Source organism: Clupea harengus, chromosome 4 (genome assembly GCF_900700415.2).
Source record: "Clupea harengus chromosome 4, Ch_v2.0.2, whole genome shotgun sequence".
Taxonomy (NCBI): domain Eukaryota; kingdom Metazoa; phylum Chordata; class Actinopteri; order Clupeiformes; family Clupeidae; genus Clupea; species Clupea harengus.
In genome coordinates this window covers 10,609,306-10,623,551 of record NC_045155.1, presented here as the reverse complement: position 1 = coordinate 10,623,551, position 14,246 = coordinate 10,609,306, and the positions used below count along the sequence as shown (strand labels likewise).

Below are 14,246 nucleotides of genomic sequence, written 5' to 3'. Positions count from 1 at the left end.
GGTGACCAGACTTCTGAAATGAACCGGGGATATTTGCAGTTCAAAAATATCCAATACTTTTAGACAGTCCTGGTTTCATTTATTTTGACCATGTTAACTGGTCAAAGTCAAGGTCTGTGAGTCTGTACATTGAGATTGAGCCTAAAACTATACAACCAAGTGGTAAGTAGAAGAGGAACAGTGATATGAAGCTTCTATAGCGAGCCGCTAGCCCCCTCTGTTGACCAAATCAAGCACAAAGAGATGTCTGCCCATCTGCTCTGCTGTCCAGTCTTTCTTAGTGCTTTCAGGTGTGTTTTTAAGTCACCGTTCTGGGGACAGCTTTAGCCAGGGACAGGCCACCAAAAACGGGGACATCTGGTCACCCTATTCCAAACCATTTGTCCTCAACATTGTAGACCTCTGGAGCATCTCTCGGTGAAATTAGTTTTAGAAATACAACAGAATTTTTTTCTGACTGCTGGATGGAACAAGCTGTTCAGAGAAGTTCCCTAAGAGTCAACACCAAAGCATTCAACTGTGGACTGAGACCATACTCTAACCTACACCAGGAAAATGCTCCCTTCAAGAGGCAATATTACAAAAAAAAGTATGCGTAAAAACATGCCATTTCAGATATATTCTTCACAGACTGTTGGCAATAGTGTAACAGGGGAGTGTTTGTGTGTGCACATCTGGAGAGACTGGTGGTTTTCAAATGACAAATGATAGTGAACAGTTGGTTAGAGAGATGCAGGTGTCAAAATGTGTGTGTGTGTGTGTGTGTATGTATGTGTGTGTGTGTGTGTGTGTGTGTGTGTGTGTTAATGTGCATGGGAGGGAGTCACTGAGGCCATGGGCACCAACGGATGGGTATGTGCGTTAGCTGGACGTGTCCTGTGGTTGCTAATCTCCCTGTGTCATTCGTTGCCATTTCCCTCACACATGGCCATTCAGCCCATTAGATAAATTGGGCTCACTCAGAACAGAGGAAGCGAAAAAAATAACAACATGACCAACTTGCCAATCTAAAATGCGTGGGAGTGCGGCCACGACATCACAAGCAGGCTCCCATCTGTGCATCTCCCCTATCCTTTAGCACTTTTTTCTGAAAGTCCGGAAAACCATAAGCCTCCTGCGTTGCACAATGTGGCTCCAACATGGGGCTGAGGAGCAGAGCTATGTGGTCAACTGTGAAACAGATGGAGGCAAGGGGGGAGGGAGGGAGAGAGGCAGAGAGGAACAGTTATGAAGGAGTCGTGAAGATACATCTCCTGCCGTGTGTACACCATTATGCCAGTTTCCAGTACCTAAGTTCCAGTGAATCCAAAGGCCCCATTCCTTTGTCCAGTACTTCCTGTGCCCCAACCAGAAAAGAGCTGAGCCTGTCTGAAAGGTCAGAAAAGGTTAGATATTTCCCTGTCTTGAAAAGTTTCTTCAGTTGCTGAGGCTTACTGTACTTGCTATGATCTGCAAACTCTGCATATGGTGTCACATAAAGCTAATTGTGGATCTCATATCTGTAATGGGTGTGTCAGAACCAAGCTCTATACTGGAGAGTGGGCTCCTCTCAGTTTTGATACACCCTAAGGTGCTAGGTGATGGCTGAAGTTAGTCATGCAAGTTTTTTTTGCCTATGGGCACACCACCTGACACTGTGCTGGCTGTTACACTTGCACTTTCTGTGGATTTCACAAACCCGTGGAGAGGCCTCCACTATCTCATCCATTCTCAACCTCAGCTGATTTATTCACGGCAGGCACAATCTTACCCTATTCATATTTTACATGAACACTATATAGTGTACTGTGTTATAACACATAGAATTGAACTGTGTCTGTTTCCTGGCAGCAAATATTGAGGCACTTGCAATTTATGAAGTACAGTTACCACAGACAGTACAAAAACTGTACAATACAAAAATCTGTTCGCTATTTGCAACATAATGGTTAATTATCAGTTTTAATTGAAAATATCATTTTAACTGATTATATGAAATCTGTATCTACAACAGATTACCGGGCTGGTTTGAGGAATGATTGGCTTTCTTGAAATAAAAAAAAAACAATTGTAAAACAGATCTAATCTAATGTTTTAACGTTGAGGTAATGCCAGTGCAGAACGGCAAAAACGAGATTTGCATACTTCCTATGAAAGACTGAAAGAGTAAATTCCACCTCCCACAGACGATTGCATGATAGCCTTCAGGCCTAACCACGTCAAAATATTAGAGGCAGGAGGGGGATATAAATGTTTCTGTTATGTTGTCTACTGTGGATTGATAAGAATGGTTTACCACATTAAACGGTGTACTAGATTGTCAAGAATGTCTTTTATACAATCAAATCTTCATTATAACCAGAATGCCTTTTACACAATCAAATCGTAATCATTATAATGTTGAATTCAAAAAGACAAATGATAAAAGACCTCTCACATCACTGACACAATACTCATTTGCCACATTGAATTAAAAAAGTTAGCTTTATTCATTTCCAAAAAAACAGCAACCATTAAAAAACCAACAATACGACTGCACTAATATCTGATGCACATGTCAGTAAGGGTATATGCAAATATTAGAAACACATTACTATGCTTGGCTTCATTTTCATCAGATTAATATACCCTGGCCTCTCCCATGAGTGTGGGAATCAGACTGGTGTTTGGATGGTACGGGTAGGGCAGGGAGACAGCAGGGTGTAGTGAGGGGGAAGAGGGGATGATGTGTGGTGAGTGGTTGTAGGAGAGGAAAGGAGCAGAGCCTGGAGGGTAAGAGTCTATGTGCTGCTCAGAGGAAGGGCCCCTGGATATGTGGGGGTAGAAGTCTGTCTCGGACAGGCAGCCTCTCTTGCCCTTCCTGCTCTTGCTGGACACTTTGCGGTTGCGTGTCTGGATACCATCCTTCTTCATGGTAAGAGGTCTATTCACCTGGTATAAGGAAAACCAGTTAAGTTTATATTTGTCACTTCTCCTCCTCCTTTACATCACATGCAGGTGGGGATCGTGACTGAACCTTGTGATAATACAGATGCAGACACATTAACAAATAAGTCAGATGCATAATTTCCCTCTGAAGATCTCACTTTTGTAATTGAGGGAGATAACGTAAATATTAAGCACCAGTTTAGAGAGAACGTTTTGTACTTTTCAAACACATCGCCTTCTGAATTCAACATTCCTAAGTAAGAGAGTAAGGATGCTCACGTTGTGGAGTTTGAAGTATAGGCCACAGGCGTTGCACACTGGATCTCCACTGGCATTGCGTCTCCACAGGGTTGTTGTGCTGGTATGGCAGTTGGCACACTGAGTGCCCACCCTCTTACTAACAACCTTTAGAGATGAAAATGAATCAGTTACAGGTACTACATTTATAGAACAACAACGATTTAAAATATTCTTTTAAATCTAAGGGGTTATACATGTATACATTTCTTTACATGGGTATCTTTCTACATTACAACCTGGGAGACAACCAGAGCAGATACTAAGATGATAACCAATAATGAGCCTTTTATGAAAGGGTCCTAACTTTAAGCTTTTGGGGTGCCTTTATTGGAACAAATTGAAGAACCTTAAAAGGTGAGACTTAACAGTGGATGGATAATAATATCAAAGAAGAAAAGAAATGCAGACTTTTTAGACCCATCAACAGTATGGCACGGTGTGAAAATCGTATTATCATTAAAGAACCTTACCAGTCTCTTCTTGGGCCGAATGAGAGGTCGATTCTGTCCATTCATTTTGTGGTATAGTCCACAGGCATTGCAGAGGTAGTGGCCTGTACCATCTCGCCTCCAGAGTGGGGTGGCTGTGGCCCCACAGTTCACACATTCCCTTGCCTCTGTCACAGTACAGAACACAAATGGAATTCAAAATTAATACGCAGTACACATTGTCCCTTTAGCACCTCTGTCACATCATAAATGCCTGATACAATTACATACATTACTCAATCACTCAAAAGGCAATGCAACATAAAACACATTGAGGTATATTTGTATATTAAAGCTTTTGTAATTAAGCTAATTAATTCTGCATTGCCACGTTCTTACAGCATTACGAAACTGTTGTGAAACCCTGTTTTGCACCAGAGAGACCTTCATTCAGTTGGCTTACCTGGAGGAAAGAAGGCCATCTTGTTGCGTATTTTTGGGGAGAAAGAGGAGGGCAGGTAGATGGCAGCGGTGCTGTGGTCTTGTGGGGGAGGCACATATGCAGTGTAGTGTGTGGGAGTGTATGAGTGGGACTGTGGGGAGTGGCTATAGCCCCTTCCCGCTGTGGGGCTGACCAAGTGGGGAGTGTGGAGACGGGTGGCCTCTTCACCCCCTTCATGAGGAGTCAGTCTCTCTCCCTTCACACACTCCTGGAGCCGGAGGTTCTCCTTGAAATCCTGTCCGGGGGCGAGGGGCTCCATTCTCAGTGACTTGAGGGAGGAGAGAGAGGCGACGGTGGGGAGGAAGGATGGGGAGAGGTGCTGGTTCGGGTGGAGGGAGGCTTTAGAGAAAGGGCTGCTGTGCCAGGAGGAGGAAGAGGAGTGTGGGGGATAAGAGGCAGTCGGGGATTGCCCTGCCGAGCCATCTAACCAGGACATGTTATTCAGGAAGGAAGGGGAGGAGTACACCTGTCGAACTGTATGGGAAAAGATGAAAATGCAGGGAGACAACTCTTTGTTGAGTATATAAATGTTTGAAAGCATATGAAGCAAGTCAAAAATCTCACTGTCATTTACATTGTCATTTTGTTCGCTTATTATCAATACCACTACAGGTACAGTGAGATCGAGAAGTTACATTTTGTATCTGTACATTTATGCACACATTAGTGTAAGTGTGCTTTGCAGTCATACCAGTGTTTGGGGTTTACGATGACTGACCTGGACTGTGTCTGTATGATGGCGTGTGTCGACTGTGTGCTGAGCTGGTGAAGATGGATGGCAGCACACTGAGGTCGGACTCCACACCGGAGCATGATGGCTCCTCTTCAGGTGGAGGCATAAAAGCAGACTCAGAGGAGAAGGCTGCCAAGGCTTCGGAGGGCAGGAATGTCGGGGACAACCAACGTGACTGCTCCATGGAGGCGTCTATCACCGCCGCTGCACACTCAAACATGAATGCTGCTGACACAGTGTGATTGACTGTTGAAACGGTAAAGGAACGTTCAGCAAAAGAGCCATGGCTAAGTCAGAGCATAGAATCCTTTTTTTCCACAAATGCAGATGTTCCAACGGAATTTTCCATTCTTTCCACATAATCAAAATCACAATCAGTTTCTCTCCTTTTGAAATTCATGGATGAAGGAAACACATTTTGACATAAATGTCTGTTATGGCCCCTTCATTTGCATATCTCTGCCAAGGTTAGAACCAACGGTCTGATCTGATGCAGAGGATAAGGAAATGTTCCTAGAGATGGGCACATAGGCAGATTGCAGGTGCCTGATTCAATAGAGTACAATTAAACTCTGGTGTTGTGTGAAATCACTTACAGCTTACGCTACAAATAAAGTTATTAGCATGGTGAAATACTTCAGTTAGTAATAAGTACTTCATTAGTATTATAAAAATGAATGATGATGGCACTACGCACCATATTTCCATCTACACAAGGCTGTCATCCCTACATACAGACTAAAGTTATCAGCATTGCGAAATACTGAAGATTTCAGTGTTGCTTGAGGTCTCTGAATTAGGTACTTTCTCCCTTTGCCTGTTCTACTGCATTAGTATTATGAAATGAATGATGATGGCACCATGCACAGTATTCCCATCTACATAGAGCCGTCATCCCTACATTCAGACTTGTGCATCTGAAATTTAAAACCCATGAGTTTTCTTAAATAAGTACAAATATTAAGTTTATATGGACAACAACAATATGTATTAAGGAACTTCTATCAGCATTTGGTTACTCAGGTAATAACTTTTTAAATTTCATAAAGCCTGAAAATATGCTCCCAGCTATCAAACACTTCAGTGCTAGTGGATTATGGCAAGTACAGCAATTAAGCCCTTACCTGTTTATGCAGTCTCGTATCTCTCTGAAGCAGATGTGGATTAGTAGAAGGAGGTGAGATACCATGTGGCACAGTGGGTGAGCGATAACTGGCAGCGAGTACCACTGCCTAAGGTTACAAACAGGGCACAAAGGGAGGGCTCACACACAGGGTCACAACTTAAGAAAAAAACACTCTTTGAAAGACACACCTCCTGCACCAGTTATTCTCAGCGTCAGGAAGCGCATGTCAGTGGCATCTCGCAGTGTTCAACATGTGCCAAAATTTCACTTTCTGCTTTTATTAACACTTTAGAAAGTAGATGCAATGTCTTGGGGGTCTATACAGATTTTTAGTCGCAGCTCTGTAAAACTTAACCAGTTAGACTTGACTTGCCTAGTTACTTACTCTCCTGCACAGTTTAACCAGTTGGACACAAAGCCACGTGCTGCACATTAAGCTCAGGACCTTATAATAAAAAAAATTATAATAATAATAATAATAAGATGGTATTGCTCTGCTTTCAAGGTTGGCAATAGATCAACTCTAGCAATTCAAGTACTTCAGAGTTTAGTATTAAAGTCAGTTACAAAAATGCAAAAAGATTGTATACATTTAATTTAATTCATATTCATAATTCATGACATTTAATTTAATTCACTTTGCACATAAACAATTACAAACTCCTCACAAGAACGTGGATATTCATGAATGGCAGTTTGTGAGATAAAAACGTTTTTGAGCCACTGACTGTGGTATTTTTAAGTTAATTGAAGTCACTGCTTTATGAATTGAGTGAAAGCACTAGTCAGACAAAGGCAATGCAAAGGAGATCGTTCAATATCACCCCAACTGAACCGAGCAAGTTGAGCGGAGTGCTCGAATGCAAATATGACAAACGCTGCAATCAGACTCATAGATATGGCCTAATAGTGTCACAGGGACCCAGACAGTAAAGGACTGTGGACGTAATTTGTTAGGCAAAATAGACTGTTCTTCTTCCTTTGTCTATTCATTTCTCAGGGAAATTCACCAGAAGTCTGTGGGTGTTGAGGGGGAAGAGGAACGGTGGCTGACATGATGGTGTATGACCAATGGTGATATTTATAATTGAACACATAATGACAAAGAAACCTTTGTACAGTGTTTAAGCACATATACCCATAAAAGCTGTTTTCATATACAGGCTTGGGAGTGCATATTATATTCCTGGTGGTAAGAAAGTAATGAAATATCAAAATTCCCCAAAAATATGCTCACATTTCCAAATAACTAATACTTTTCATTTGAATTCTCTTTCTTTTGGTGCTACTTGTGAAATAAGCAATGTACACCAAATCCACTCAGCCGGTAAGCACCTCCACATCTATGCTACACTTTCCACCTAGTGTCTGAGTTGCTTTGTACTGCTCTTCATTCAGTGGTGACTCACCATGCTAAAATGATAAGGGATATTAAGCTATTAATAGCCTCCAGTCTCTTTAGTGTTTGCATGTGTGAAGATATAAGTCGAGTGTTTCCTCTGTAGCTTTTCAACAACTCAGCCTTTGTTGGGTAATAGACAGTCCAAAATGGAGGAAGTGAAATTCACAATAGGGACAAGCCTGCAGCGACTTCTTTTTATAGAGGTTAAAGAGAAGAGACGAAGGTATCAGAGTAGAGATGGGGTATTTGTCCTTGCAGTACTAACTGCATAATGTTATAACAAAGGATTGGCCAATAGTTAATTAATGGACATTCAAAAAGAGGTAGAGTAGATAATAAACCAGTTTATTGGTAAAACGACATATGCAAAGGCACAGAGAATGTCATTGGGTACACCGATATGTCAGGGAGGTTGAGATGAGCGATGTAAACCATCCAACACAACGGTTACAAAATACTCAGGAACACTTAACATAAGAGAGCAAAACTGAATTGAAAAATGTGCTTTAATGTTTAAGGCAAAGGTTCCAGTACATTTTTATACATATTAAAAAAAAAATGTAAACAACAATTTACAATTATATCGTTTCCAACCCATTAACACACACACACACACAAACAGTATTTCATTTAAAAAGTCAGAATTTTAACTTTCTTAGGTTCCAGGATGGCAAACTTCCATGAATGAGTCTTATCTCCAATGTACACAACACATTTCATCCTCTTCCATCCAAAACCACCTCCTCTTATCTCTAGTTCAAACACATGCCCCCACAGCACATGTGACAGCACTAGTCTACTGGTGTGAAACTTTTCAGTCACCCCCTGAAGTTGCACTTGCCCTTTATAAACACTATTTCGGGACTCTGTATCCTGAAATGTATTTGTTCTTGAACAAATAGAGTTTGTTTAATGACCATCTATGGAACACATGTGACAAAGATCAGTTTCCAAGGGGCTTTTTCTTTATGGTTCGTGACATTATTACATGAATGAGGATAAATTAACCCAAGTGGCCAATAAAAAGAATGAATAAGTAGCATTTACCATGAGAGCATCACGATCATCACTGTGCATATCCCTCAATGAGTGCGGGATCTACCAAGCTTTCCTGTAGAGGGCGGTCTACAGAGAACTCGTGCGGGGGCTGGAGACGCTGGCGAGAGTGCTTCCCCCCGCGCTGGGGAATGGGTAGCTCGGAATGATGAGCGGGCATGGGGTCCGTGAAAAAGTAGGGATGCAGCAACGCCTGCAGGCGGAAAAATGGGGAGGTACAGCTTTAGATGAAAATCTCCTCTGACACATTTTGGTGACGGATATGTAGATACAATTGGGACTCCACAGAGATTAATTTATTCATTGTGTGATTTTAACGGAACTGTTACTGTAAAACCTTAGTCACCAGGTAAAGAAGTCGCACCTCTCCTCCTACTGGGCCTACATAACTAAAATAGCATAACGATATACATAGCCAAGCAAAGGACTGCTCAACTTTTGTCAATGCACATGCAATGATTTGGTTTATTCACTGAGCTTCATGGTTTTGATCTCTTTTCACAGTCAGATTATATGGTAGTTGGCTTTGCCACACCATAGCCTACACGTGTTGGGGTTAGTTATGCCTCACAGAGACGCGGGGTCTTGCATGCAAACAAACCACCCTCTTCCCTAACCTGGCACCCTTATTGTACTCAGATCATGCACATACTTTGAATTGGCCATCAATATAGCCACACAAGCAGAGAGGAAACTCAAAGTTCCCGCTTCACATTCTCTATTGTTTCGGACTCAATAATCGGAACATATGAAGGCAGAATAAAGACACGGACATTCTTTCTGGAACATTCTTGACATAAGCACACTCGAGCATGCACACTTGCATACTCACAAACACTTGTAAATAAATGCTTTTGATTATATTATGGTTTATTCACAAGGGTGGATGCTGCCCACCTCTAGTTTTCATAACTCCAAAGACTTTCAACCTTTCCTACATATTGATACGGTCATTTTGGTTGTAGTTTTTAAGTTAATTATTAGTCATAGTTACAAACTGGTAGTTCAGTATATTTTATGAGACTGCTATATGAAACTGATTTGGGGCTGATCCTTTACACCACACTTTGTGTAGCTCCCCCATGTGTTAAACTTAATTGATCTGTTGTTGTGTTGAAGAATAGTTGATGCCTATCCAATCGGGTGAGATCACCAACTTTTTATTAGTGCTGTTGTTATCTTCGTGGCCTTTGTGAGGGCACAATCGCACCCACATTTATTTGGTGCCCGTCCACAGAGCTAATGTACCTACATTATTCTGGTACCCCTGCGTGAGGACAGAGCCAATGTACTTACAGATGTGAAAAACTGTGTGGAAACCCAAGTTTTTTTTGCTGCGCCAGTTATCTTAATCCACCTGCCCACATCTCTAGGGAGAAAGTGGCAAACCTCTGATTAAGGCAAAGTATTTGCATGAGACAAAAAGGCCATCAATGGACCAGCATCTTCAGCCAATGTGCTGTGGCACTCAATACCACTGGCAGCCAGGAATACCAGTCTCTTTTGGAAGTTTCCTTATTTCTAAATACATCCAGATTGTGTTGAAAGTTTTCGCACAGATTCCAGAACTAAAGAGAGTCCCGCAGATTTCTATAACTGTCAGATGATGGTGACAATTTACCTTAACAACCTGACAATTTACTTTAACAGCTAAAGAAAACATGTGCATGGTAGTGCCCTCTGACCTGTCTTGCACTGATTCTCTGCTTTGATGGATAGACCAGGAACTTCTTGAGCAGGTCCACAGCCTGGGGAGAAGTGTCTGGAACAATCTCCTCCAGAGGGATGGGAGGGTTCTCCTTGAATGTGATCTTGTTGTAATCTGGTAGCTCAGTGATCTCCTGAACACCCAATACATTTAAATATGAAGGAGTAAAGCATGGAACAACATTAGAGCATAAATCACATATTTTGCAGCTATTTAGAGATGACTACAGTCAGCTGAGTCGCAGGACTTCTATCCATGTTTTGTTCCATCTGTGTAATTTCCTTTCTGGTTTAACTATCCACTCACCGGCCACACACGATGATTGGGGGTTCCAAGCACCCGCAGCACACAGCAAAGCTGCTCAATGTCATTTTCTCCAGGAAAAAGAGGGGAGTTGTTCAGAAGTTCCCCAAAAATGCAGCCGACTGCCCTAAAAACAGAAAGAAGCTATAACATGGTTAAGGTGTGCTCTTCTGCCATCGACTGCCTGGTGAGGTGGATACAAACCTATGCACAGAATTACAGGACATATATAACCTGTTTCAATGAAGAAAAGTCCTGAAAATACAGCTCTTTAAGTAATACTAGAATACTTAAGTATCTCACCATAGGTCCACACCTTCGTCATATTTTCTGGCACCGTAAAGAAGTTCTGGTGCACGGTACCACCTAAAGAGAAAACATCATGACTCATGGACACACAAAGGGACCATTAAAAGGAATGGGTGTGGCAGAAACGCAAAACACTGATGGCTTGACTTTACCACGTGCCCCACTAACCTAATGACCTTTTTCTGGAATACACTACAGCTGCAATACTGAGCATTGTGAGCTTATGAAGACTGGTATTGATCAAACACAAGACCTGTCATGAAATAAATGCAACCACAAGACCCTGAAGGTGATCTTGCATGTGCATGGTATACCAACAAAGTGGTCTACACCTTCAAGGAGGTTAACTAAAATTCAGGTTATCTTCCTGTTATGGCTGTTTCTTTGACTATACAGTCTCTGAAGTATGCTACCTGGTGGCCACTTGATGACTGTACAGCCTATCTCCCTCATTGGAGAAAAGTCTGGCCAGACCGAAGTCAGCAATCTTGAGATGCCCAGTGGAGCTTATCAAGAGGTTAGCTGGTTTTAGATCCTGGAGAGGGAAAAAAAAACGAAAACAAAAATATGGTCACGATGACAATTAATATGACATTCTAGTATACAATGTAGCAACAAGGGTGTTAATGACCAATTAAATTACACACAAACAATACATTTAAGTCTGAACCCAAATGGGCCTTACACGGTGCATAATGGAGTTTTCATGACAGAAGGCCACCCCTTTCAGTAACATCATCATGTAACCTTTGACCTGCGATTCAGTCAGGGGCCTCTGAGAATTTCGGATGACTTCTGACAGGTCTGACAGCATGTACTCAAACACAAGCACGAAGCCTGTGCCGTGAGGGAAGACATCCTTCAGCTTCACAACCTGAAAATGGTAGAATTCGAAGGCTGTTGCTAGGGAGGCTACATCACACAAGTTAGATAATTTGTTTCATTATTAGGTTTGATTAGTTAGGCTACTTACATACTGATTATCCTCTATTTCTTGGAGAGCTTTGATTTCTCTAAGTGCTTGATTAGGAATCCCATCCTCGAGCTTCCTTAAGGCAACCTTTTTCAATGCCACGGTCTCCCCTGTCTGAAAAAAATGCCCCGCGAGTTGCAATACCATGACTAACGTTATCAACATTTGAATACAAGTTAAGTTACTTTATATCTTAAGCCGGAACTATGACAAAATTGTGAATATGTGCCTAAGTTGCTAACCACTGATAGTTAGCTAGCTACATATCAATAGATAATGTTATTTGAGTTGCCAACCAACGTTAATGTCATCCAAAAATGTGAAATCAGACATTTGCTCCTACACTACATCTATCTATTGCAGACAAGTAACGTTAAACACGCAAGAAAGTTAGCATCACATTTTAGCTAGCATAGGATAACATTAGCAAATTGACTGACCTCGATGTGTTTCGCTTTGAAAACAATGCCGTGGGCTCCCTCGCCAATTCTACCCAAAATACTGTATTGATCCATTGCTCAAAGAGGTACATTTAGAAAGTAAGAAGGAAGCAAGATAGCAATTCAGCCTCATAGCAAACGTCTTACGAGGTACGTTCCTAAGCCAACACCAGGCACCGTCGTGCCTGTTTCTATGGATACTCCACAGTAGAAGCTCCCGACCATGGGCGGGCCTAAACTAAATGGATAGTTTTGATTGGTCCTGCTGATCTTCACTGCCTTCAACGCCCTCTGTTTACTAATAAGAATTTCACATGGTCATTATAAAACTCTAATATGTATTAAATTAAACCAAAGCTAGAGTTTAAGAACTCAATATTATTCATTCTGAAATGACCCGCTCCAATTTCTGGCCTAATGGTAATACTACAGATAGGAAAAATAAAGGAGAAAAGAAGTGATCTTTGCATTCAATAAGGAAAAAAATACATAATGCTTTCAGCTGCCTTATCATTTAACTTAAATCCTTACTAAGTGAAGAAGCACATAAAGGACATAAAAAAAGGGCAGATTTCCATTTCTTTTATATGTCAAGACACAAAAAGCAATCAATAGATGACCAACATGTAAAAACATTTTGTTACAGATAATTATATAAAAAAGGCAAGTTCTCTTTTTTTTTTGTTTTTCTTTTTTTGCTGTTTTGTTTTTCTTTTTCTTACCTCTGTTTTTCTTAACTCTTGCTACTTGAAAGAACTAATTTACAACTGAGCTCAAACTCTGGCTATGTCCATCATCTGTCACTCATTTCCAAATGCAAAAAGAAAACAAAAAACATGTTCCTCAGATCCATTCAAAAAGACATACAAGTTTAACCTCTGGGAAACATTTCCATCACAATACACAGACTTGCATCCCAAAAAAATCATCTGCAAAGACACGAACAACCTAAAAAGACTGAATGGTTAGATATTTTCTCCAGAAGAAAAATAATACAAATATATCTAGAAACATTGGGGTAAAAAAAAAAAAAAAGTCTAAAGGGGGGAAGTTTTTTAGGTAACATTCAGACACAGAAAGTGGGTCTGATGGAAAATATTGACTAATATCAACAGGATTGGTAGATGAAAACAATGAACCTAATGATTTTTCTTTTCCCAGCGAAGCCTCCAAGACAGTCCACAGGAAAACAAGCTTAAGCCTTTTCTCACGGATCCTTCTGTATTGTTAAGTATTGTCATGTTGTTGTCATTTTTTTCTCAGAACGTACACACACACACAAAGAAAACAAGAAAATCACACTCCGTCTCCAACTCCAACCCTCTCAGTTTACAATGGTTGTGAGCAAACATTGTGGCTCCCTAGTAGTCGCCACTTCTGAACAAGCATATGGAAACTATGGGAATGAGTAGGTAACAGGATTTGAGGAGGGAAAACAAAGCGCGAGACTTCTAAAAATGTTGTTCCGAAGCACACATACACAAGAAAGAGAAGGGAAAAAAAAGTTTGCTTTTTTTTTTTTAAAAGAAAAAATACAAAAATAAACCACAGAGAACTTTTGCATCACTTGCTAATTTTTTGAACTTTTCTTTATACAAGATTAGAATTTATTTTCTTTGCAAAAGTCTTGAGCCTCCCCATCTATGTGAATCAAAGTCCTTTCATTCTCAGTATGAAATCGTAGTCCTTTTTAAATCAGTTCCGTTTAGTAAATGTATGAACACACAGTGATGCAATATAACGGGGCTACAGGACTCTGGTTTCATGTATAATTACAGTTTTTAAAATGAGAAAAAAAAAGAAAAGAAAAAAAGAAAAACAAAAGTCTTTTTCCTCTGCATTGGATGAACCATCTGCAAGTGCTGTTTGTTTTCCGCTTGGATGCGATTCCTCAGTTGAAGCTTATCTGTACAACCTCCAACACCAAACTTCCATATCAATACAGCCACCCCCATTGAAATTTACAGACATATCCAGTACAAAAAATATATTGATGAACTGACAGCAGAGATTTTCTTCCTCTATTGCTTGTATTGAATAAGCAAAAAGATTAAAGGAT

The 14,246-nt window shown here is 40.8% G+C and overlaps 2 protein-coding genes across 2 annotated transcripts; both read right to left on the bottom strand.

Annotated features, from left to right (window-relative positions):
- Positions 1–2,444: 2,444 nt before the first annotated feature.
- Positions 2,445–7,625, bottom strand: gata1b (GATA binding protein 1b). Its single transcript, XM_012826004.2, has 6 exons — positions 5,995–7,625; positions 4,856–5,116; positions 4,099–4,611; positions 3,678–3,823; positions 3,187–3,312; positions 2,445–2,910 (listed from the first exon to the last, which is right to left on the bottom strand). Exons 2-6 carry the CDS (start codon positions 5,088–5,090, stop codon positions 2,599–2,601), a joined length of 1,332 nt encoding a protein of 443 aa, XP_012681458.1. The 5' UTR covers positions 5,091–5,116; positions 5,995–7,625; the 3' UTR covers positions 2,445–2,598.
- Positions 7,626–7,722: 97 nt separating this feature from the next.
- On the bottom strand, positions 7,723–14,237 carry cdk20 (cyclin-dependent kinase 20). The gene is made up of 8 exons (XM_012826114.3): positions 12,188–14,237; positions 11,748–11,861; positions 11,460–11,648; positions 11,188–11,309; positions 10,769–10,831; positions 10,469–10,592; positions 10,140–10,295; positions 7,723–8,647 (listed from the first exon to the last, which is right to left on the bottom strand). The coding sequence occupies exons 1-8, from the start codon at positions 12,260–12,262 to the stop codon at positions 8,465–8,467; spliced, it is 1,026 nt and encodes a 341-aa protein (XP_012681568.1). The 5' UTR covers positions 12,263–14,237; the 3' UTR covers positions 7,723–8,464.
- Positions 14,238–14,246: the final 9 nt, after the last annotated feature.